Source organism: Argentina anserina, chromosome 5 (assembly GCF_933775445.1).
Source record: "Argentina anserina chromosome 5, drPotAnse1.1, whole genome shotgun sequence".
NCBI lineage: Eukaryota > Viridiplantae > Streptophyta > Magnoliopsida > Rosales > Rosaceae > Argentina > Argentina anserina.
In genome coordinates, this window is record NC_065876.1 from 5,208,362 (window position 1) to 5,233,503 (window position 25,142).

Sequence of the window (25,142 nt, forward strand, 5' to 3'; positions counted from 1 at the left end):
GTCATAAAAAACCTTCTTGAACACTCTTTTGGTGAGTATATCCGCAAGTTGTTCTTCTGTATGAACAAACGGAAAACAAATAATCTTAGCGTCTAACTTCTCTTTTATAAAGTGACAATCAACCTCTACATGTTTTGTACGATCATGTTGCACATGATTCTGTGAAATATCAATAGCTGTCTTGTTGTCACAGTAAAGCTGTATTGCACACTTAGGTTTAACACCCAAATCTTGTAGCAAATTCCTAAGCCACAACAACTCGCACACTCCCTGAGCCATACCTCTGTATTCTGCTTCAGCACTAGATCGAGCTACCACATTTTGTTTCTTACTCCTCCACGTAACAAGATTACCTCCAACAAAGGTAAAATACCCTGATGTGGACCTCCGATTTGTACTATTTCCAGCCAAGTCTGCATCTGTAAAGCCACAAACCTCAAGGGTATTGTTGCGATTAGAAAACATTACTCCTCTCCCCGGAGCTGACTTCAAGTACCTCAATATCCTTACAACAGCATCCATATGGTCCACACTTGGATTATGCATGAACTGACTTACTATACTTACTGCATACGCAACGTTTGGTCTGGTATGTGATAGATAAATCAGGCGTCCAACTAGCCTCTGATAACGAGGTTTGTCAGTAGGGACTTGATCTGGATACTCTGCTAACCGATGGTTCTGCTCAATAGGAGTATCAATGGGAGTGCAATCCAACATACATGTCTCTGTTAGTAGATCAAGGATGTACTTCTTCTGACACAGATAAATACCATCACTTCCCCGGACGATTTCAATGCCTAAGAAGTACTTGAGTGTACCTAGGTCCTTCATCTCAAACTCTATGGCGAGCTGTTTCTGTAATCTATCCACCTCAACAGTATCATTCCCAGTAACTACCATATCATCAACATATATAATTAGGGTTGTTACCTTCCTTTGTTGATGTTTGAGAAATAACGTGTGGTCTGAATTACTTTGTATGTAGCCAAGTTTCCTCATGAATTGTGAGAATCTTCCAAACCAAGCACGAGGTGACTGTTTAAGACCATACAAAGACTTTCTCAATCTTCATACGGAGTTACTTGGGGAAGCGGCCACATATCCAGGCGGAAGATCCGTGTATACTTCCTCTGTTAGTTCTCCATGAAGGAATGCATTCTTGACATCAAACTGCCTAAGTGGCCAGTTCAAGTTAGCAGTGACAGAGAGCAATACCCGGATAGTATTCATCTTTGCAACATGTGCAAATGTCTCATCATAGTCTATGCCATATGTCTGGGTGTACCCCTTCGCTACTAGGCGTGTTTTATACCGGCTTACTGACCCATCTGGATTATGTTTCACTGTAAACACCCAACGACATCCTACAGTCTTCTTGCCATATGGTGGTGGTACAAGCTCCCAAGTATTGTTCTTTTGTAATGCTTCCATCTCTTCCTCTATTGCTTTCCTCCATTTTGGATCTCCCAATGCATCTTGCACTTTGTTAGGTACTGATACAATAGATATTTGATTCACAAATGACTCATATGACTTAGATAATCTTTTGGTAGATATAAAATTTGTCACCGGATACTTGGCTTTAGTCTGAAGGTAGGTTCATATTTTTTTGTTGGTTGTCCCCGAGTAGACCTATTTGGCAAAACATATTGTCTACTATGATCCCTAATAGAATGACTAACCTCATATGAGTGATCTTCTGTACCAGGAGAGCATTGGTCAGAGGTATAAACAGTTCAGCTTCTGGTGTCTCAATCTCTTGAGTGACGACCTCTGGTGGTGCATGTGTGGCTGACACATTGGTAATCTCAACGGAACATGTTACCATATCGAATGGCTCACTTGTCTCCCCCTCTCCATCATATAGCTCTTCAAAATATGAATTCTCCCCTTGAAGAGCAGTACCAGAAGAGGAAAAATAACTCATGTCCTCAAAAAAGGTAACATCCATAGTGACATAGTATTTTCGATTAGGGGGATGATAGCACCGGTACCCTTTCTGATGTCATCCGTACCCAACAAACACACATTTAACTGCCCGGGCATCCAACTTAGAATGCTGATGTTGTGGAAGATGAACAAAAGTAACACAACCGAAAACACGGGCAGGAAGATTATGAAAAGAGGGTAATGAGACATGAGATGCAATCACTTCATAGGGAACTTTTCCCTGAAGGACACGAGATGGAAGATGATTAATAAGGTGGGCGGAAGTAATGACAGCATCACCCCAAAGGTATTTAGGCATCTGGGCACTAAAAAGAATACATCGAGCCATATCAAGTAAATGACGATTTTTACTTTCAAAAACCTCATTTTGCTCAGGTTATTTGATGAACAATCTCGTGTGTGTTAAAGAACTCCTGAAAGACATGATTCACATATCCCCCCCCCCATTATCAGAACGAAGAATTTGAATGGTGGCATTATATTGTATTTGGACAGAGGTATGGAAGGCACGAAAAGCTGGAAAAACCTCATCTTTATTTTTAAGAAGAACAATCCATGAAAGACGTGTGCAATCATCAATAAATGACCCAAAATATCGCATTCCTGATACAGTTGACTCTTTCGATGGTCCCCAAACATCAGAATGGATTAATTCAAAAGGAAGAAAACTTTTAGTAGAAGTACTAGGGGAATAAGTATATCGATGACTCTTGCCCAAAACACATGTCTCATAACATAAACAAGACTCGTCCACATTAATAAATAAAGTAGGCATGAATTTTTTCATAACACTAAAAGATGAATGCCCTAAGCGACGATGCCATAACCAAACTTCACTTAGCTTGTCAGAAGTGGAGAGTAAAGCGGTCCAAGACTGTCCCCCTGGTTTTTCCCCTGTGTATGTCAGATCCAGATGAAACAACCGGCCCCTCAGATACCCCTGACCAATTACCCGTCTGGTGAGAAGATCCTGAAATATCACATACATAGGAAAAAAGGTCACAGAGCACTGAGCGTCAACGTTCAATTGAGGAACATATATCAAATGATGAGATAAAGCAGGTATATAGAGTACATTGTGAAGCTCTATGGTGGGAGTAATACGAACAGACCTTGTCCCTAACACGGGGAATGCCTCACCATTAGCATTAGTAACATAGGGTACGGGTGGAGGGGATAATACGGTAAAATAAGATTTGACATAAGTCATATGATCAGATGCACGAGAATCAATAATCCAGGTATCAAAACTAACAGAGTGAGAAATATTGAAAGCCATACCAATTTAACCACGGCCAACGATGGATGCGGTAGGTGCTCCTCCAGCAGTATGATGATCATGCCCAACCACACCATAGATATTGGGTTCCGGAACTAAGTGAAGAGCTGCTTTTTCCTGGAGACGATAATTAGGCATCTTGGGCCTAAGATGTGGATATAATTTCTAACAGGTCGCATGAGCATGGTTGGTATCATGGCAATAAGAGCAAGGAGGGCGGGGCTGATTCCCGAAACCTGGTGGTGGTCCTTGTCGATGAAGGGGAGCAGAAGTTGCTTGCGGAAGGGGTGGTGCCGGAGATCAAGCATGAACAGTAAGGCTGGAAATGACAGCCGGTGCCGGAAGAATACTCTCCTGCTGAGACTCATCCTTTCGGATATAGGTGAAAGCGGTGAGTAGGCTAGGTGGTTCGGTCATTCGGAGCAATTCGCCTTTTGCACTGGTATGCTTTACATCAAGACCTTTCAAGAAATGGTGAACTCGTTCAAGCTCCTTTTCCTTTTGGTACCAAACAATATCCTCTTGATTTTGAATCATGCAATGACGTTTCACATTAATCTCAGCCCAAATATTCTTTAGTTTGGTGAAATAGTGCGCCACCGGTTTAACAATTCTTTAGTTTGATTGGACATTGCCTGGTGGAGTAAGAAATGAGGATTTAGACATGAGTGAATCGTCTGGTTTAACAATTCATAAGAAGTACCCACTCAAAGCCATGGCTATTCCATATTCATCAGCTTAACCGTAAGAAGAGTAACTAGCTAGCTATAGTTTGTTCTCTCTATGTCTCTATACTAGAAAAGGTATGAAGCTTGTATATTGCTTGAATTGATTGATTGATGATCTAATACAAGTCTAGAACTAGCTATTTATAGGAAATGAATTGGACAATTGCATTGTTGTTAGCACTATCTCTAATGATGAATCTAGTTGTTCTACCACCATGAGTAACATGGCTTGCTGTTTTAAACAGCTCACACACGCTAACATCTATTACTCTATATTTGTGCGTACTGACTATTGGGTTGTATTAATAATGTGTTCTAGTTCTATTATTGGGTTACGTTGTTGTGGTTTTTATATATATACATGGACTTGTTAAACAGCGACAAGCGTGGCTCATAGACCAACTGTACTGATATTGTTAGAACTTAGTCACCTCATAGGTGTTGGGTTTTAATCACAAAAGGCCTCGGTACAATTGGTTATTATCCACCCACTTATAATCTCTATTTTATTTGTCACTTCTTAGATGTGAGATCTCTCCTCTCTAACACGCTCCCTCACGTGCAACCTAATTTTTAGGTATGCACGTGACAGATTAACATCCCACATACTTGGATGAAATAAACCAAGGTCCATTAACCAACAACACTTGGTGATCATCCAATCGGAAAACTCTCCGATGACATGATAATGACACTAATTTTGGGCCATAACAAAGTGGCACCCAACTCGGGTCCACAACAGATTGGAGGCGCGATTGGAGAGGAACCCGCTCTGATACCATGTTAAACAATGACAAGTGTGGCCCATAGACCAACTATACCGATATTGTCCCAACTTAGCCACCTCACAGGTGTTGATTTTTAATCACAAAAGGTCTCGGTACAATTGGTTATTATTCACCTACTTATAATCTATATTTTATTTGTCACTTCTTAAATGTAGGATCTCTCCTCTCCAACAAGACTGATTTTGTAATAAGAAGTTGAATTCAATTCAGTTCGATTGGAAAAGTGTTGAATTAATAGTACATGCCTACCCCTGCCGTTAATGTTTGATATTGCATATTTATATTTTTATAACTCAAATTCAATTTGTTAACTAAATAGTATGTTAAGTTACATATATAACTAAAATCAGAACATAAAAAAGAATCTCATATTTTATATTTTATAAGTAAGTTAAGAACCACCGCTACGTGAGAGGTGATTCTAAACTAAATTATTGTCAAATAATCCACATTATATGTTCTTCAACGTGAAACATGCTCTGATTAAACTAGTGACTAACTGAGATGCTGGGCTCCGTTTCGATCGTTAAACATTTCCAGCTTTCTAGTAAGACAAATGTTTACTAGCTTCAGCAATTGTACGTTGTTTGTGTATAGTTGTAGACAAAGTTTATTGTTCCACCCATATACTGCTTAGCTTCTCTCATATATGTGTGTTCATGATTTAAGGAAGTAGTTAAGTAATGTCTAAGGCTACTTTGTACATCACCATAGTTAATACTTAATACTTAAAGGCTAAAGCTAATTTGTACGATACCATACATCGTTACACACCAGTACTATGGACCATGGCCCATCCCAGGCCCGTTACGTAATACCGAAAATAACCTCAAGACATATTACAAATACAAATACAAATAATACAAATTCCATCTGCAAACGCAAGCTAGAAAATCAAAGAGCTTTGTTTGGCATTCTAGGATTTCGTTGAAACACGAGGTAAAAGCAACAGCTGTTATGTCGGGATTCCGACAGGGGAACTTCGGCGAACCGATAAAGCTCTTTGATCACATGTAAACTACAAGCACACGACGTTACGGGATGAAGACCTGACTGGCTAGCCTTCAACACTCTGATGCATAAGTCAGCTATAAAGATAGACATGTAGAGTTAGGTATGAGAAAAGGTGTGAGTGGAGGTGTAAATGCGCTTACCTTGTTGTGGAGATGAAATGGCTATTTATAAAGGCAAATATGGTGTTACATGTAAAATTACCAAATTACCCTTGTGGGCTAATAATACATCTAATGACTAATGAGCTTTTTAAGTTGACTGGGCCCGATGATCGTGCATAAGACGAGTAATGACGATACTAACCCTCATCATGAGGGAGGGTGTTAACAACAACAATGACGATGGAACTCCCTGATCATTATGTGTTCCATTTGTTCTTGTATCGTTTGTTAATTTTTTTTGTTTTGTTTTTGTTCAGTAATTAGGGAAATCGAAACTCAGCGCATGGGGTTTTGATTTATGATCTTCTAGGCCATGTCAAGGGATCAGCGGGATCAGCGTCTCATGTCAAAGCAGCAGTAGCGACAATGGAGCCGGACCGGGTCGATGAATATTTGGTATTGTCCAAAGATGGCAGGCTTGCTTACACCACTTTCACTTCTTTAATAAAAAAGCGAGGTACACTACTCTTTGGTCTTCGTTTATTATTTTTTGAGGTACTTGTAATTATTTTTAGTTCAGTATAGAACGAATACATTGTTTTGACCTAACCAGTGATTTATTGTTCTGTGCTTGCAGGAGAACTGTTGGAAGAAGCTTACTAGTGCACAAATTCTCAATTGTTACAAAGGTTTTTAAATTTAATTATTATTGATTACATCTCTTTTAATTGTACAATTCCTGAGAATATATGGTCTAATCTTTAATATAAAAGTAAGGTTTTGTGTGTTGTTTGAATGGAAAGAATAGGAAAATGTGAAGAAAAATAAGTTGTTTTTCGCAAGAATCGAACCTGTGACCTGGGAAAAAGCATTGAAGCAGATCACCTCTACATCAAGAAGGCTACTCTGGCACAAGGTGAAACGTTATGGTTTTAACCTTGACGGGACTAGTCCGGTCTAACGTGGCTCCGCCCCTGCTTTCGTGCACACTGAATTCGGTATGCCGTGTTCTTACCTGGAAATAGAATACTATTCTTTTTTTAAATTTTATGATTGATTTGATATTCATATTCTATTGTTCTTTCTATGATGTGGTCAGGCTGAGCGTTGGATTACATTCTCAACAACCTTAAGGACTCGGGGAATAGATACTGTTAACAAGGCCAGGGATCTTCTCGAGCTTTTAACATTGATTCATGTTCCACCATTGAAGGTATACATATGGCAGCTCTCTTGTTATTAATTCTTAGCTTTTCTGGTATGAAGCAATCTAATTTTAGTTTGGGGGTGTTGCAGATGTGAGTTGAAGATTGTGAGTGATGTGAATCTGTTTTTCATTGAGACAATTTTGAAGCATCTTGGTCTGGAGTAATCTTTCTAAGAATTTAACACCAACCCTGGTTATATATGTTGATGAAGAATGAAGAGTTAGGATTTCACCTTTCTGTGATTTCATCAATTCCCCTCATGGTTGCAGTCTCTGCCCTCCTAATATTTCAAGGTATCACGTCGACGAAATTCATCTACTTGTTTTGCAATTTAATCACCAAGACGTTCTTGCTAGAGCAGAAGAAGATGAACAAGCACATTGCCATCGAAATTGGGGCTAGATGTGGTGGTCGTTCTTGTTGCCTGCAAGGTGTTTGATGTTTTGCTTGAGTGAAATTTTGATGTCTGTGTGTGTTTTTTGGTTTAGTGAGATCAGAAGGTCAGAGCTATTGAGTAGGCTAATGCATAAAAAACAGAAATTCCGATCTCGTCCCGATGCTGTCCCGAAATTCATAGGGACGGGACGAGACAGAGATCTAAAAACGTCCGTCCCGATCACGTCCCGTTTCATAATAGTGGGACAGGACGTGAGACGAATCATTTCTATCCCGTTTCGTCTCGTCATGTCCCACTTTTAATGAAAACTTAAAAATTCTTATATATTTGTATCAAAATGAAACTAATTTATGTTCTTAATAACTCAAAAATTATATCAGCTCAAACAGTAATAGTAAATTATAATATTTTGAACATAATATGCATTTTTTTTGTTAAAATTTCATTATTGAATGTTATTTTGTTAATGAAAAAGTAAAAATATAGGTTTTTATTTAACTTCATAGGAATGTGGGATTTGTCCCGTCCCATCCCAACCGGGATTAATCCCAAGTGTGATGCATTCTTAAAAACCATCGTCCCGTCCCGATTCAAAAGAGTGGGATGAGACGTGGGATGAGCCCCGTCCCGTCCCATCTCGTTCCGTGCCCACCCCTAATGATTATTGAAGGTCAGGAACATGAATACTGGGTGTGAGTAATTCATTATTATGGATTACTAGGTATCAGTAATTTGTTATTTGGGGTTATTGAGTGTTAGTAATTTGTTATTTGGGGTTATTGAGTGTTAGTAATTTGTTATTGGAGGTTACATGATGTTAGTAATTTGTTGTTGAGGGTTACTGAGTGTCAGTCTAAATGCTAAACATTGTTATGCGCTGCTTTTTTTTCATACGCATGTGGTGTGATGTGTAATATGACAATGTTTAACACTTTAACCCTAAACTTTTTTAAACCCTAAATCCTTTGGGTGCGTTTAAGGTTTATGGTTTAGAGTCTAGGTATTAGTGTAAACCCTAAACGCTAAACATTGTTATGCACCATTTTTTAGGGAGTTATTGGATGTCAGTAATTTGTTATTAGGGGGTTACTGGGTGTTAATAATATGTTATTTGAGGTTACTTGATGTCAGTAATTTATTATTGTGGGTTTCTGGGTGTTAGTAATTTTTTTAGCGATCAATGGCTGGAATTCGGCGAAGTTGGCCGGATTTCGGTAAAGTTCTAGCAAAGTGTCATCATTCGTCAACTTTCTCTATAAACTTGTGTTTAGAGAAATGAGGGTAAATAGTCTTAAAACTAAGGTTTTTATACTAATTTGGCAAATGTTAGTTTACCTTGTATTGAAATTATCACATTTTGAACTTTGTTATTGAAATGGGTAAATAGAGGGTTAAATTAGTATGAAGTGGTCATTTTATTTAAAATTAATTGTACTAATAATCAAAATTAAAATTAATTGTATTACTAATCAAATTAAATTAATTATATTAATATAAAATTAAAATTATATATATTTGATAAATTGTGGGGACTTATTGAATAAAAAATGGTATTTTCTCTTAATTCAAAGGACTAAAAGACATTGTTAAGAGCTATTGCCCTTTAGCTTTTACCTAATGTTTTTTAGCCCTTGACTTTGAGAGGGTTGGAGAATGGAGTGTGTTAAATGAAAGCATTTTAGCACTTTGATGGGTTGGAGATGGCCTAAGAGCAAAATTGTCAGCATGCTTCAACCTCCGCCTCCCTTCTCCACCGCCCCATCCGCCTTTGCTTAAGCTCGCTCCCCTCGAGGCTCCCAACTAATATCAAGATTGTCAGCAATCTTCCTACCCGCCCAGCTTATTTAGTTTCTTAGCATACCTGGGAATTGGACCCTAAATCAAATGTTCCAATAGCCAAAAGAGACGCGAGGTGGATTGACCGGATCTTATCTTATCGTAAGGTCTACAGTAGTCCCCCAGAATGTGTTAATGGTGCATTAGTATCAGTCCTCCAGTTGGTGCTAATCAGTTCAATCCGAAATTGGATTCATTGCTTGCCAGTGCTCCTGTATTATTCTTTACTTCTGTTAATCTGTTGTATCACTCCTCCAGTTGTCTAAAGATTCTTATATTTGAAATGCAAACAACAATCGTTAATCACCACAAATACCAACGGCAGATGGAGATGCAAAAAAGAAACCAGCGAATGTAGGTCATAAATTTAGGAGAAACAAGATATACAACTTAGTTTATGGAATGAGAATTGGATAGTCGCAAGTTGCTAAGCTGTAAAGTTCTTTAAGACTACTTTCAAATTGCAGAAAAAGCCTGTGTCTATAGATCAATCACACGCGACAATTTCTGGATCCTGTTCAATAGGAAGTCTCCTTGCTTGATAGTCGCCTGATACAGAGAATTCTTGGCATCTGGACGATTGGTTTCTAGAACACCTGAAACTTTATCTATCTTGCAGTGGAGTTTCCCTGCTGCAATGAACCGTGACAGCTCCCTGCAAATCATTATATAGGATGAGATTCCAGTGAACTTATAAAAAAACACCTCAACAAATGCCATACTACTATTTCAAGGATCATGATATATCATTACAAAGTACACCTCAAAGTCAAACACAGACAGAAACTTACAGATCAATAAAATCCACTGTCACCCCAAATGCCTTTGCCATTGCTTCGATGGTTACACTCTTGTAGGACTCCAAAAACTGAGAATAAACAACAGTTCTTATTTCCCTCATGTAGTACCGGAAGTGTGGATGTAAATAACGATCCAACTTTATCTGCTCTGTCAGACCAGCTGCAAAGATAGTAATGACAACTATGAGTATATCGGAAAAAAGAAGAAGAAGCTGATGGGCAGTAAGGATCCCATTAATGAAACAGATTATATACTCACCAAATGCTGCGAAAAATGACTTGTACTGACAATCATACAGAGAGTTCAAAAACTCAGACAAGTACGGGATCTTCCCAATTACGGTTAGTATCTCTGGGGCATCCACCACCTGTGAATATCGGTTACAAATAAACATTCACAAATGCACACTGCCTACTACCTAATGAATCAATAGAAGCATATAAACCAAGAAAAGTACAAGCATAAACACTTGGTACAAACAGCGTACCTTCTGCTTCAAAGAAACTCTATCCAAAGAAATAATGCTTGTCAGAACAGTATAGAATATGAAGATGTCATAGGGAAATATTTCATAAGTGGTGAAGGTAGAAATGGAATCCAGGAACAAATCGGCTGCCTTCTTAAAATTTCGAGTGGACATGCAGTACAAGCCTTCATACACCTTCAAGCGATTCTTTCTTTCCCAATCACCTCCCTCTTCAAATAAGCTGTCATTATGATGGAACAGTTTAAAAAACCCCAAAATTTGGAAATGGTGAAACCAAATAGAGAGAGAGTCCACACAATTGCTTACCTTTTGGCTTTCTCAATACTCTTGGAAATGAGGTCAAAATCCATGTAAAAGAAACCGAGCTGCAGTGTATAGAACACCAAGTCCATCTTTTGCCCAACTGCAACCGTCTTGCTTTCTGTTACCTTGAGTTGTTCCAGTGCTTTCTCCTGGGTCACAAGTAAAGAAGTTAACACTATCAAATAAATTACAGGGTACAAGTATAATTTCTGGAAAAAACAATTTCAAATATAGCTACCTTGTCACCAATACGGATGAAGAACAGGGACTTGGCTAGATGAGCTTCTCTGACCTCACTTTCTCCCAAATTTTCTTCAGCATCGGCAATCCTAAACAAATGCAACCACACAGGTAATTGTTAATATATATGTGAACCAGATTAAAATTCATATTGGAGGAACATATATCGTGCTATTGAATGGAATCACACAGCTATATTATTCCTTTTATGTACCCAAAATACATACAGGGACCAGGGAGCAAAACAAAGCAAAGTGAGAGCAAATACATATTTCAAGCAATAAGAGCTTAACAAACTCAAAAACAAGCGACCAGTTTACAGACAGAAATCACTGATGATGAAGAAAGAACTAGAACTTGCCAACTTGTAACCTAAGCTGCATATTTAAGATTTTCAAGGAAAGATGAGGTGTTATTTATATGTAACATATTATGTCAAAAGTGTTTAACCAGATAAATTCTAACAAAAATAGTGAACATGATAGTTGTAAAATCAAGCCTCTGATAAGACCCTGGTAGAACTTGTCCTATAATCATCTAGAAAAGTGAGCAAATGAAACTCATCTATGAAAAGTGCAAACAAGCAGGTAGGATAAGGAGATTAAATTTAGAAAGATATCCAAATGTCATAATCATATGAACATACTTTTCCAAATAATGCTTTACGTCAAGTCTGATGCATTTATGCAACAACATCAAATCGAAAGATAATCCTAAAAATATATGCTCATTGTAATTTTATCACAACTTATAAACCTGATGATTCCTATAACTGTCAAAACATCCAATTTAAACAAAATATCTACCTTCCAATTAAAAAAATTCAGAATAATGAAGAATATCAGCTAGACCAAACTCGTTTCTAGAACCTGTAAAAAGAAAACTGATATAGCATGTAAACTAAAAACATCGCCTCAATTTAGAAACACAGCCAATTCCTAAAGTAAATAATCGCCAGTATACTTGATGGCCCCCAACCAATATTGGCTCCATACAAATTTAACAAAATAAACAAATAACAATCACTGTTGTAGAACCCATTGATAAACATTTGAGTAGGTTTCAAACAAAACCAATGAGCCAATGAGCAGATCTGGTTAAAGTATTAAACCGATAGCGAAACCACCACTAGCTGCATTAATACTCGCCTAGAGCCCTAATTCTAAACAATCTATCATGAAATTGAATAGCTTTTCGGAATAGAATGAAACTCAAAACTTAAACTCACTTCTCGTCAAGCTTGTTGAGCTCCTCCTGGATCTTGGCCTTCATGGAGTCCAGAACGCCCTGGTCCATCTCCAGCACCGACTCCGACACTAGGGTTTCATACAACGGCGCCATATCTACACCACACAAAACCACAATCCAGTCACGCGAATCGTAAATTAAGCAATGTAAAAAGTAAAAAACCAGTACTAATCGGCGAAATTGATCGATCTGAGCTATACCGTCGGCTTTGACGGCGGCGAAAACCTCCTCCCGGAGCCGGACCTTCTCGATGTCTTCAACGTCGGGATGCGAGAGCAGGAACAGCTTGTTCGCGAGCTGGAGATGAGGCTGCTGAGTCTCTTCTTGACCTTCCATGGCGAATCGGTATACACTAACTCACTGAGTCTCGTCTCCGAGTTCGAAGCTTTCTTTTCTCTCTGTGCTTTTCTTCGGCGAGGAGGCACTGATCGATATACAAGACTCAGCGTACGACTGTGTTTTCCTTCTCTTTATATATACCTCTACGGTGGAAATTGACGACATGTCGTATGAAAGAGGGTAAATCCACAAAGAGTAAAATAGTCTTTTTCAAAACGTACGGGACCGTATTCGTTCGTTTTAAGCTCAAATCCGACATCATGTGGTGAAAAGTAATATACTCTCAAAAAAGGATCGGATTTGTGACCCATGTTCCCGGATTTTAGCCGGAGATAGATCGGTGTTAGGGAAAAGGCAATTGTATCTTTTAGTACTTTGTTAATTTACAGCCCCACCAATGGTCTTTGTTGAGTCAGAAGAGGAATGGTTAAGATCGATCCGGTAATTAATAGCTTCTGACCTTCCCAATTCCTTTACCTACCTCCTGAGATCAGTCACTTCAAAGTTCAAACTGAGTGTGGAAATTTCAATGGGGAGGAGAAAGCCTAGCAGCGATGGACTCATTACCATCGACTCCGACTCCGAACCCGAACCCGAATCCGAAGTCGACCTGAGCTGCTCGGTTTCAGGTAAGTTTCTTCACCAGACAGTGATAATTCTTTGGTTTTACTCTCTTGCTTTTTCTGCATTGTACTGATCAAAGTTTGGTTTCTTATTTTTATTTTACTCTTGGGTATAAAGATTGAATTTTTACTGATCAAACAGGGGAATGAGGGTTACCGAAGGGTAGGAGACAAAGTTTAGCTACATTAGTATTTTGATTGTGAAGAATGAAGAAAATTAAATTACTAAAATAGAAATAGAAGGAAAATTCATGTCTATATTTATGTTTTTATACAAATATGTAAACCAATGAACACAGATGATTAGGTTGAATGATGGAAAATGTCTCATGTGTCGTAAACTGTGTGGAGTCTCTGGTCAGTGGTTTGATTATGTATAAGTTGAGCTGTACTCTCATTCATGTTAAAGCATTATCAAAAAGCAAAATAGTTTTGTTATGCTAGACCAATAAGATTGGGAGAGGTGTGGTTAAAGATGGACATTTATAGGGTATGCATTTTGTGTTGAATGCTTATGTAGTAGTGCTGAATTAGTGTGATCAACTTTGGTAAGAGTTATGATGTAGTGTTATATACTGCAACCGAGATTTATCGTGTTCAACTGTCAAAGCATCGAACGTGTTGGATGCATGTATTAGCAGCTTCAAAAGCTCAAAGACAGAGCTTGAGTCGGACTGAAATTCAAGAGATCAAGAAGATATCCCCATGCTTCTTTAATTTTTTCCCTTGCCATCAGAGAACAATCAGGAATTTTAAGACCAAGCATGTCAATCGTGAAGTGTCGAGAAAACCGCAGAACCAAGAATCTAAAACGTCCGCAGTGTCAAGAAGAACTCCAGTGTTAGTCTCTCGAGGTAGTAGTGTCACGGAAGAAACAGGAGCTAGACTCGGAAACATTTCAGTGCTACTTTGAGTAAGTTTTACATTTGAGTCTGCTTTGGAAAAGTCGGCTTCGATTTCACTGCGTGGATCACAAATTTGCTTGAATTGTGCAGGAACTTATGGAAGAGTTCCTCTGAGGACAAGAAGACCTCTTTCACATACCTTGACTGTTTATGGTTTTCCTTGTACATGAAACCAACCACAAAAGACAAGGTGCTAACTTGGATTAAGAAGAAGCATATTTTCTCGAAGAAATATGTTTTTGTACCTATTGTTTGCTGGTATCTTACACTACCTCGATCTAATATCTTTTCTTTTTATTTAGGCTTCGTTTATGACATTTACTTTTAAATGCCAATATTTTAGGAGCCACTGGAGTCTACTAACTTTGTATCATTTTGGTGAGAATGTCTAATCAGACACCCAAAGACCATGCATGTTGCTGCTTGATTCTCTTGCAATGGCAGATCCAAAGCAGATTGAACCAGATATAAGAAAGTATGTTTTCCTTTAGCAAAACTTTTCTACTTTCTTCTGTTTCTTTTCTTCTTTCTCTTAATTCTACGGTTCTCTTAATATTGTTTTCAGATTTGTAGCGGACATTTTCAGAGAGGAGGGTAGGCCCGAGAACCTGAATCTTCTCAAAGGAATTCCTCTTTTAGTACCTAAGGTAATCTAAACAGTCTCTCTATGCTTATTACAATAGTCTCATACTCTCAGATAAATGTAATTAAAGTGGAAATAATCCAGGTTCCACAACAGAGAAATGATCAAGAATGTGGTAAGTTTGTTCTTAACTTCATTAATTTGTTCATGGAGAGTGCTCCACATAACTTCAGCATGGACAGCTATCCGTACTTTGTAAGTTTTTCCTCTTTAGCAGATGTCTGATCATGATGCAAGTAATGTTTCCTGTATTCAGTCACCTTCTGCTCTAACTGCAGATGAAGAAAAATTGGTTTGCGTTTGAAGCCTTGGATTGCTTCATCCAGAAACTCTATTAGACAGAAAAGTGATGTCCCGAAACTTGAAGCGCTGATATTTATGTAAATTGATTTAGCTGATTATATTGCCAAAAAGATGCATGTATGATGCAATGGATGTTCAAGTATTAGCAGGGAAAACAGAATTCAAAGAAATATTTTGGCCGATGAAATAGAGGGTAGTCTGAATCTTGAAATGGTTGTTGTGTGTATAATTGTTTAGACTTTGAGCAAGAAGTTTGTGGTAGGCTTGCTTGAATGCGAGCGGAATGAATTGTAATGAGCTACGATGCTTTTCTATATCCAGCGGTATTCATATCTGTTGATCCTGAACGTAGTGTTGATTATTTACTTTTTCCTGTATTTGGAACCATTATTGATTAATTCTTTCGTCGAGACGTTATTTATGTAGGGATTAATGTAGGGCTAGCTAGAGTAAGATAATGTTCTAAAGAACATGATTGAAAGCTTTAGTACTTGCTGGTCCGTTCGAGAACAATAATGCACAACTTCTCGGAAAAAAGGGCAACAATATTGCTTATCGACACAGGGACACTCGTGAATCATGCCTTAGTTATATATAATAGATGTCTGACCGTGAATGCAAGCATGCAGCACCTCACCATTTTTCTGCTTATGCGAAACTCTTCCGATCAGTAGATGTGCCTGTGTTCGCGTCAGAGATATACAATTTACTAGTGTACGTATCATATTACTCATATGTTAATTAATTAAGTTGTTAACTCTTCCAACCGACCTTAAATTCTCTATCGTTATCGCACTATTGCATGCATTTGGCTCTCCGAAAATGTGTGTTGGATTCTTATATGATATGAGGGATGAGGGCTGAGATTTGCCTAATTGCTAACCATGATCATGATTCTTATATGATATAGAGATTTCGCATCAGTAGCCATGATCAAATACATGTAAATCGACATGTTACGCCTCTACAACTCGGCAAATCGAAGATCCTATCGCCAAACAAGCTTCATTCACAATTTCAAATTAACCAAGATAGTCCAAACAAGCAAAATAAGCGGTTCATGACTGGTGAAAGCAAAATAATTATACATACGAGATAGCTAACTTAGTCATGCATGAGATCTGTTCGTTTATAAACGAAGCAGAAAACGTGATTATTTAAGGGATGATAGATCATAAAAACTTCTTGAAGCAATGTACTACATCGATCTGGTGTAGTTTAAGCTGAAGATGTCCATGGTGTCGCAACGGCCAAAAGCGGGTGTTTCTTATGAGTTGTTAGACCAGATGATTCAGTCATGTCTAAATCTTCCTCGCTTCTTAATGTCCAATCAAACTAGTGCACTAAATTTGCAAGAGCAATGTCATTCAGAGTTGAAGAAAACTGAATTGCCGGACAGATCCTCCGACCAGCTCCAAACGGAATAAACTGGAAGTCATTCCCTAGATAATTCATACCTTTATTAGCAGTCAAGAACCTTTCTGGCTCGAAAACCTCCGGTAAGTAATACCACGACTTGGGATCTCTCCCGACCTGCCAGGCATTCACTATGACTCGTGTATTGGCTTTGATGTTGTAACCGTTTATTTTCAGATCTCGCATCAGTACTCTAGGAAATAGTAATGGAAGTGGAGGATGTAAGCGAAGTGTCTCCTTGATCACTGCCTTCAAGTAATGCATATCGGTTAAATCATCCTCTGTTAATATGTCTTCTTCACCTTTGTTGACAGCCCTTACTTCGTTCTGCAGTTTCCGCATGACCTTTGATATAATCTCAGTCATGAATCATGATCCATTCTAGGAGTGTAGCTCCGGTATCAGTTCCAGCCACAAACATATCCTACAAATAATGATCACTGTCGGAGATCAGAACTACCGGATAAATATCCTCAAAACAAAGAGCAATTAAGCAAGCAAAAACATTTCATACATCATGAAGCTGGTAATTCCACATTATAGCATAGTATGCAATAAGTAAAACAAACAAATACAGCTTCCCAAAGGCCCCAAAGATAAATCTCCCATAACAGAACCAGATCATTGATTGAAAAAAGCTTCTAAAAGTTTGATGGAGAAGAAGTAAAGAAAATTGCTATTCTGTTACTATCAAGATTGATATGGATAACATACAAAGACGTCCAACTCTATAAGATACGCAAGCTAAATCTAATAAAAAAATATCACTCTTTTAAGTGCAAATTAAGTAAATAAGAGGGCACAAACTGGGACAGGGGATTCATAGGGTCCCTAGAAGTCAAATAAGCTCAATAAGAAGTTCTGAAGGACTCATCCTCTGCTCTATTACGAGTTAAGAACCAGTCCTTTCATTCCTTTGGATATATAATTTTGATTCTTTTTTAATGAAATCCCGCAACAGCCCATGTTAGATATGTGATTGTTGCAGTTCCCAGTTTCTCAATTGACCAGCAAACCTCTCATTTCAACGGCTACCAAGCTAAGGTTAAGCTAATCAGCATTCCTCACTAGGCTGCACTCAAGCGGAACAAGCTAAAATTTTTAATCAACTGACCAAGTGACATTGATTATATGATCGATTTATATATAACCTGATGGCAGGAAGCTAGAACCAAAGCAAAGGAGTCAATCCACTTACAAATTTCATCTCTACTGCTTTTAACGAGCATTCATTAGCACAAATAAAAGGGTTTCCCCGATACGCTCAATAGAAGCAAACTTTTTCAACAAAAAAAATCTCAAAATATTAGAGATTCTCCGACTGTTCTAGGGGAAGCCCATCTCAAACCCACACTACCCAGTACCCTCTATTGCTTTCTTACAACATAAGTAATCCCTTGTCACATTTCATCCTTATCAGTACCTAATTAGTACTTAAAACATCACTAGAAAACAGACCCAAAATCCAATATTAATTAAGAGCAGAAAAAGAGCCGGAAAGATCTAAACCTGTGGGGGTTGTTCTTGTCCTTGTTCCTTCTAGCAGCCTGCCTAGCCTTTCTCTTCTTCTTCTTCTTCTTCTTGGAAATGAATCCCATTCTCTTCTTCTTGCCCTGCTTGTTCTCGAAAAACCTCCTCTTCTTGCACTCCCGGAACACGCCGGCCCTGAGACCTCCCGCCTGAACCGGTTCAGGAGCCGCTCCTCCGGCCCGTTGTCTTGGACAGTCACCTGGGCGTTGAACCCGGCTGAGCTGAAACAGAGCATGTTTGAGCTGGCCAGCGAGGGAAAGGCCACAGTTTCCGCTGATGAGGCCCAGCTGGCCACCCGAGGTGATGGGGTCTTCCTCATCTTGGGAGGGATAGCAACACGTGGCGGAGGAGAGAGCTCTTGTGGCGGCGGAAGGAGGAGAGGAGCTTGGAGTGAGAGGAAGCAGCAGCCGTGGCTTGTCTGGCAGTGGTGATGCGTCAGAGTTGGAACTGGAGTTCCGTTGTGTTTTGATCAAATTTTAGGGAGTGGCAATTAGTGGGCTCCAAGAGTTACGCGGGTCCCATCTCTGAGACTAATAAGCTTCATGATGATGACGATGATCGAGGCGAGAAAAGAGCTCCAGTGTACTCCCGCCAGAACTCATGGGTGTGGTTGACCCGACCCGGCCCAAATAAAGCATCACGTTAATAATGGAAGATGAATTTGAATTCTGAACAAGCATATAGCACATAACAATTATGCAAACGAAATACTGAAATCACACAATACGTAGTGCTTAAGTTAATCCAGAATGTCATTTCAGAAACCGAGCATGAAACTGGCTCGTAGCTAGAGCTGTATGTTTGGTTACAGAAATCACTCATCAGAATCACTATAGTTTTTCTCGCATCAGTTATGAACTGAATCAACTGATAACGTCAAAGGTGGTGCTCCAAGGCCCTTTTCCTATTCTCCTACCTGATATGCTATACAGAAATTACAGAAGGCACAAGACGCAAATTGTCCTTTGGATTATAGAATCAGTACTTCACAGTGGAATGGGGAATGATAATTGTCCCCTTGGATAGATTAGACGGAATCCCAATAACATTCTTCGCATTGGACGTGCTTTGTGCCGACTCCAGAGCTCGAGAAGCTTGCAGGGCCATTTCAGCATGGAGTTGGAGACATGTCATAGCCATCTAAGACAAGAAAAATTACAAAGAGGGTTAAACAATGTTACGGCAATACATAGAAGGAAGATAGCTAGCTGGTTATAAAAAGAGCGCCTTCTGTAGGGTAGTGTGATTGCCTCATCCCAAGTATTTCATAGTTGAAGGAAGACTTCTTTGGCCAGATATCAAGGAAAACTAAGAGTTCAAATAATGGTTCCTAATTTTTTTTCTGAATCCTCAAACAAATGCCATGATGTTCGTTTTAGCCTATCATTCCCATTATAATATTATTTAAACAACAAACTTTTGGCCGTTTTGGGGGTTTCACTTATAACAGTAAGTAGTATCAGACAGTAGTTAACAGAACAACTGTGCACGGACTCTGAATGATGTATGAAGCTTCAGAGTTAGTTGCTTACCGAATAGCATTCTCTATCTGTGTCTGATTCAGTTACATGAAGAGCCCATGTGCGAACCCATTCAAGTCCGTTAGAAATTGCAGTGTTGCCTTCAAATAAGGACGTTGCCACATATGAGGGATGAAGTGATAGCAACACACATGAAGCCGCGAAAAGGGTAGACTTTCTGACATATGCTTCCTTGTGAAAACATATCTCCCTGCACGAAGTTCACAACAGGAGATTCAGTGACATACAGTCTTATGTCAGTACAAAAGCACATTGTTGAAGCTGCTATTAGAAATCCACATCAGTTCACCTAGGTTTCCTAAGTATATAGAAACATTTCAAAGTTATAGATGCTGGTTTTTGGGCAATACCTGGAACTTAACATATCTAGAAGAGGGCCAGCCAGAGCAGATGCTTCTGGATGCATGGCTGCACATTTCATAGAGACTCCGAGCATATAGATAAGTTTCCCTAGAACGATAAAATCTCTATCAAGAAGATCAACACCTTGCCTTCTTTTATCAAACCCCTGCATGGCGGGAAGCATAAATGCTGCTGCATACACTGGAAACTTATTATGGGACCATTCTATTGGGCTTTTAGGTGAATTGGCTGATCTAAGGCTCCATTGACGGGTCTTTCCTCTCCTAATCTGACCACGTCTTGGGGGGAGTTCCCTCTCGTAACGATTTGTCCAGTTCAGTAAAGAATTTATTTCTGAAATCTCTTTCCAGGCACCAGCTCCAGGAGGCCCTATGTCACTAGGCAAGAACCAAGATTGCGTCTCTGATGTGGTTGATATGAGGGCCCTATTCTGATGTTTGGCCTTTATAATTTTAGTATCAGCAAGCTCCTGAGCCCCCTCAGTCATCACATCAAGAATCATTAAGCGCTGACTGACATCCACATTAGGTGAATATAACAGTTTGTTTAAAGTTTCAACAGTCTCCACAGGACATGTGACAAGCAAAGCAACCAATGTTCTTTGTCTCTTGTCTTCAGCTGAATCTTCCTCACCTTCTACAGCCAAGTCTGAGCAACGAACTTGTACCAAGGTTCTAACGAGATCACTCGCTACAAATTTAAGCTCATCCGGTGAGGCTCGCACAAGTTTTTCAGAAACTTCAAGAGCCTTTTCCACCTGCCATATGTAACAACAAAGTGATAATCTAGAAGAATATTTGCACACAACAATACAAATAGAATTGCCAAGGAATTTCACTCTGGTTATCCATATCATTTTTCATCGAACACCCTAGTATTTATATATTGCAAGGTGCCATAAAATTCACATGTACAGCTTAAGTTTTCCAAAAGAGACCTTACAAACAGCACAAAAAGGTGAATATCATGTATACCACACAATCAGTCTACTATTGCATCTTAAAATATATGAGAACAAACTAATGTAATGTACTCAGTAAACTTACCCCATCAGCATCATCCAATTTCCGTAGTGCCGCAACTACATCAACCAACTGTGAAAATTTTCTCTTCAAATCTGCGTCATCGTCTGATAAATCATATGGCTGTAAAGATGAGTCACTTGAGACTTCAGAATTCTCACTTGCATCATCGTCTTCATCTTCATCAGAGACTGAATCATAATTCAGTGTAACTGGATCAAAATGATTTCGTCTGGATCAACCAACTTAGGTTCAGATAATTTCCTACTTTTACTCTTCCCGCTGGCTTTGTGGCTTACGCAATCTTCCAGCACTGAGGTTGTAGATACTTCGGATTTGTTAATGCCTTCTTCTAAACAACTTGAGGCTTCCACGGTATCTTTCTTAGGGGTAGACAACCCATATTCCCAGTCGATCGTCTGCCCAGTTAGGCTGTCATCAAGGTACAAAGGATTTTTTGGATCGATAACCTTGGAGAAAACTAAAGCAACACTGCTAGCCATCTTCCGAACTAAATGATTAGGGCTCTCAAGCCTACCTGCCAGCAAATGATAAAAGATATCATAGGAGATAATAACAACTAACATTGAAGGGCAGTGCAGGCACTATGCTATTAAAAGAGACAGAAATTTACAGCTCACTCCTTGGAGAATTGAATGCATCACATCCTTTGTTCCATCCAGTTCCTCCTTAGACATCTGCTCTAGGGAAAGGCCTACACCAGCAGTTACATCTGATAAACACAATTAAGGTACAACAAAATTCAAAAGTGCATTGTGAAACCACAATAATTCTTTAATGCAACAGGAATTTTTCCATACTGATGTTACTTGTAGAAAAGTAGCATCTACAACATTCTGTTGTAAATATCAGATATTAAGAATCATTTGCATCACAGCTACTTTGAGATGCTAGGATTGAAAAGAAGGAAGGATACAAAGTTGCTGCTCGACTGGGGTTGATTGTACAAACTCCCTTTTAGACCATACTGCTACCAGATGCTGTACTATGTCTAAGAACTTGTGGATATTATGAACTTTAGCAACTGAATTAGGATCAGGTGTGCATTCAAGAACAGAAAATTGGAGGATCCATCGAAGACAACAAATAGGAAATACTTTCCAGACCAAAAACTTGTCAGTAAACATGGACCTGATAAAGTGGAAGCTGAGAATTAAAAAATTGACAAAGCAGAAAAGTGATTCAGTAAAATCAAAAAATTAAATTACATATGTAGAATGCATATCTTCTTCCATCGGAAGATATCATATAAAAAGTTATGAGAGAGGAGAGAGAGAGAGAGAGATTTTAATTAACCTCACTGATATTTGGCTCTTAAAAACTCGATGAAATAATATCCAAATAATCCAATAAGCTTCAACATCACCCACTTGTTCAGTTGCAAGCTGATGTAAAAGTTGCTCAGACATTCTTTCCACAGCATATGAATCTCTGATTGATTGAACAGGACTCAACCAAAATTGGGAGCCAGGGTCTGATTCAAGGACATCTGAAACTTGTGACTCCTTCATGGATAATGACAAACTTCGGACATGCCTAAGAATCCTCGGAATTATTTCGCTTGAAAGCACATCTGTGTAAAAAAATATATAAAAAGATATTGTCACACAAAAGCATCCTACAAGTACAAGAGTTTTCAGTAACTCAGTTCAATGCTGAACAAGATAACAGAACAGCGTCCTCTTTTGTAAGATGGAAACATGTACTACAGAAAAGAAGACTGTTTTCAAAAGGGGAAAGCACATAAACCAGTTATTCTTGCATAAAACTATATATCTAATTGTGTACTTGAAGTATAACAGTTACCTACAGATCCACGTCGACATATATACGAGAAAATGTTTCCCCAACAAACAGTAAGGTCCCATTCATGTCACTATTACAGAAGACTCCTAACATCTCCATATTCCCTTCTTCTGCCAGAGAAAGAAGCTGGATAGTAATTTTCTTGAAGAACAAACTATAGTACTTTGTTAAGGGTAAACAATATGACGATAGTAACAAAAATGATTGATCTGAATTAACTAGGTATATGATTTTTTTTTTTACCTCCATTCTGAAGTCTAATTTCCAGAATGGTCAACATGGAACGTTTAAGTATGTATACCATCTCGCATACACTTTACAAAAACATACATAAGTTCATAAACTAAATTATCCAACAAAAGAGGTTAAAGGATACTGCGACGAAAGAGAAGTTGGGGCTCTCAATTGTGCTCTGTCAGGTACAGATGCAACAATCTGTGCCACTCTAGAAACAGTTGACTTAAGACTTCCTTCAGACTGGAAAGAACCACCAAATTCTCTAGCCATCTGGAGCACCCCCTTAATTTCAAGCAAGCAAAGTACAAGCAACCTGCGGCAATCGTAAAAATATCAACAAATCAAAACTCAACCACCAACGAACTTTTGACACTTCAAAGTAAAACCACACGACATGCTAGAATAACTAAAAATCAGGTTCCCAATCCACACCTTTCAATATTGGAGTGAACAGCATTGACATCAACATCACTGCTCCCACTCTGCTGTAGACAAGGGACCAAAATCTGAACAACCTCAGTGGCAAGTCCGTTAACAAAGAAAACATCATACACATGTTTCTTTGCAGAAAACGGGAAACAAGCCAGCCAATTGGAAGCAACATCTGCACGCAACAAGAGAGCATATCATATAAGATATCCGCAGAAGCTCACCATTTCTACCAAAACCTCCACTTGAATCAATAAGCTGTTCTGGGTCCACACTACATTTACTTTTCCCCCAATCTAAAAATTCTCAATTTTTACAGTCACATACACAATTCATAACCTCTATTCTCTACTGAGCCAATTTTTTTACTTCACAACAATTGAAAGTTTTAGAAGTAATGAGACTTCGAAAAGCACGAAAACTAGAAGTTACCAGTCAGCAAAACCCTAGCAAATGTCCTAAAGGCAGCTCCACTATAAAACGCCTGCCACCACTCGCGTCTCTCCTCAGCCGAAGGAGCTTCCACACTAAGAACCCACACACAACGCAATCGCAAAAGCATGAAACTTTCAACCTAAACAAGTCTCCAATCTCCACGAAATCAAACGACGCGTCGTACCTCCTCCCTGCCCCTGCAGATTGAGCGCACAGTCAATAAAGCTCAATATCAATTCTTAAAATTCAGGCAAAGTAGGCCGGAATCTGAGGAGCAGCGGACCTGAGAAGAGAGAAGGATCGAGAGGGAAGAGGAGAAGGGCGAGGGAGTGAAGCGCGCAAATGACTTGGTCGGCGTGCTCGGCCTTGCTTAACTCGGAGATTACTTGTCCTACCTTGTCGAGGACTTGGATTTCTACCTCGCTTCGTCTTTTCGAGCCGTTCTCCATTGCTTTGCTCTGCGACGAACGATCGGAGAAAGACGCTTGGGTTTCCGCCGGGAGGAAGCAAAACGGTCGAGACTTCTGGGACTTCTTCTTCAGAGCTGTGCGTTTAACTGTTTTAAAAGCCTTCTTATACGAAATTCCCGGAGCATAAACCTCTTTGCTAAATTCACCTCATCCTGATTTATAGATCTAATAGAACACGATGAAATGAAATTTAATTGATGTGATTTAGAGATAATTTTTCTCTAAAGATAATTCATATGAATTTACGTACATAAATTACAAGTGTGGAGCCATATCTCAACCTTTTTGAAGTCGAAAGTAAGTATGTGGCTTTTCGTTACACTAGTATCTCTTGGGCTTCTTCTATGCAGCCAATGCATATCTCCGTATGCACAGAGATGGTAAAATGTGCATAATCCCCTGGGAGGAACACATGGTATTTCTCTCCATGAGTTTGTGCCCAATACGAGATTATGCACCAACTCGCCGAGAGCATTAGGAGGGTCATACTTGCTAAGAATCCTCGAAAAGTGATATGATCAATCTAACAGAAAGATAAAAAGGCAATAGATTTGAATAAAGGAAAAGAACTGCAGCAACATAAGGGTAATAGAAGGCAATTGATTCAAAATAGTTCTTCAGTATTCATTCATGCCTTCACGAGAAGGAAAAAACAAGCCTAAATAGGCCTTGTTCT

The 25,142-nt window shown here is 38.9% G+C and overlaps 4 protein-coding genes and 1 pseudogene across 4 annotated transcripts; 1 reads left to right on the forward strand and 4 right to left on the reverse strand.

The window, feature by feature from the left end:
• Window positions 1-9,647: 9,647 nt before the first annotated feature.
• On the reverse strand, window positions 9,648-12,811 carry LOC126795050 (26S proteasome non-ATPase regulatory subunit 6 homolog). The gene is made up of 8 exons (XM_050521866.1): window positions 12,584-12,811; window positions 12,364-12,478; window positions 11,134-11,224; window positions 10,899-11,044; window positions 10,593-10,812; window positions 10,364-10,472; window positions 10,096-10,264; window positions 9,648-9,959 (listed from the first exon to the last, which is right to left on the reverse strand). Exons 1-8 carry the CDS (start codon window positions 12,717-12,719, stop codon window positions 9,785-9,787), a joined length of 1,161 nt encoding a protein of 386 aa, XP_050377823.1. The 5' UTR covers window positions 12,720-12,811; the 3' UTR covers window positions 9,648-9,784.
• Window positions 12,812-13,251: 440 nt separating this feature from the next.
• Window positions 13,252-15,494, forward strand: LOC126795356 (probable ubiquitin-like-specific protease 2A). Its single transcript, XM_050522205.1, is given in 7 exon segments — window positions 13,252-13,351; window positions 14,207-14,258; window positions 14,341-14,508; window positions 14,594-14,725; window positions 14,816-14,897; window positions 14,978-15,088; window positions 15,172-15,494. Coding segments are annotated over 7 exon segments (705 nt in total). The 3' UTR covers window positions 15,232-15,494.
• Window positions 15,495-16,531: 1,037 nt separating this feature from the next.
• On the reverse strand, window positions 16,532-16,978 carry LOC126795357 (cytochrome P450 736A117-like). Its single transcript, XM_050522206.1, has one exon. The coding sequence runs from the start codon at window positions 16,976-16,978 to the stop codon at window positions 16,532-16,534; it is 447 nt and encodes a 148-aa protein (XP_050378163.1).
• Window positions 16,940-18,474, reverse strand: LOC126795084 (30S ribosomal protein S21, chloroplastic-like; annotated as a pseudogene).
• Window positions 18,475-18,921: 447 nt separating this feature from the next.
• Window positions 18,922-24,582, reverse strand: LOC126795088 (uncharacterized). The gene is given in 14 exon segments (XM_050521912.1): window positions 18,922-19,282; window positions 19,675-19,873; window positions 20,034-20,803; window positions 21,093-21,287; window positions 21,290-21,606; window positions 21,703-21,801; window positions 22,006-22,220; window positions 22,386-22,662; window positions 22,896-22,917; window positions 22,920-23,049; window positions 23,272-23,445; window positions 23,565-23,736; window positions 23,994-24,098; window positions 24,253-24,582. Coding segments are annotated over 14 exon segments (3,030 nt in total). The 5' UTR covers window positions 24,446-24,582; the 3' UTR covers window positions 18,922-19,120.
• Between the last annotated feature and the right edge of the window lie 560 nt (window positions 24,583-25,142).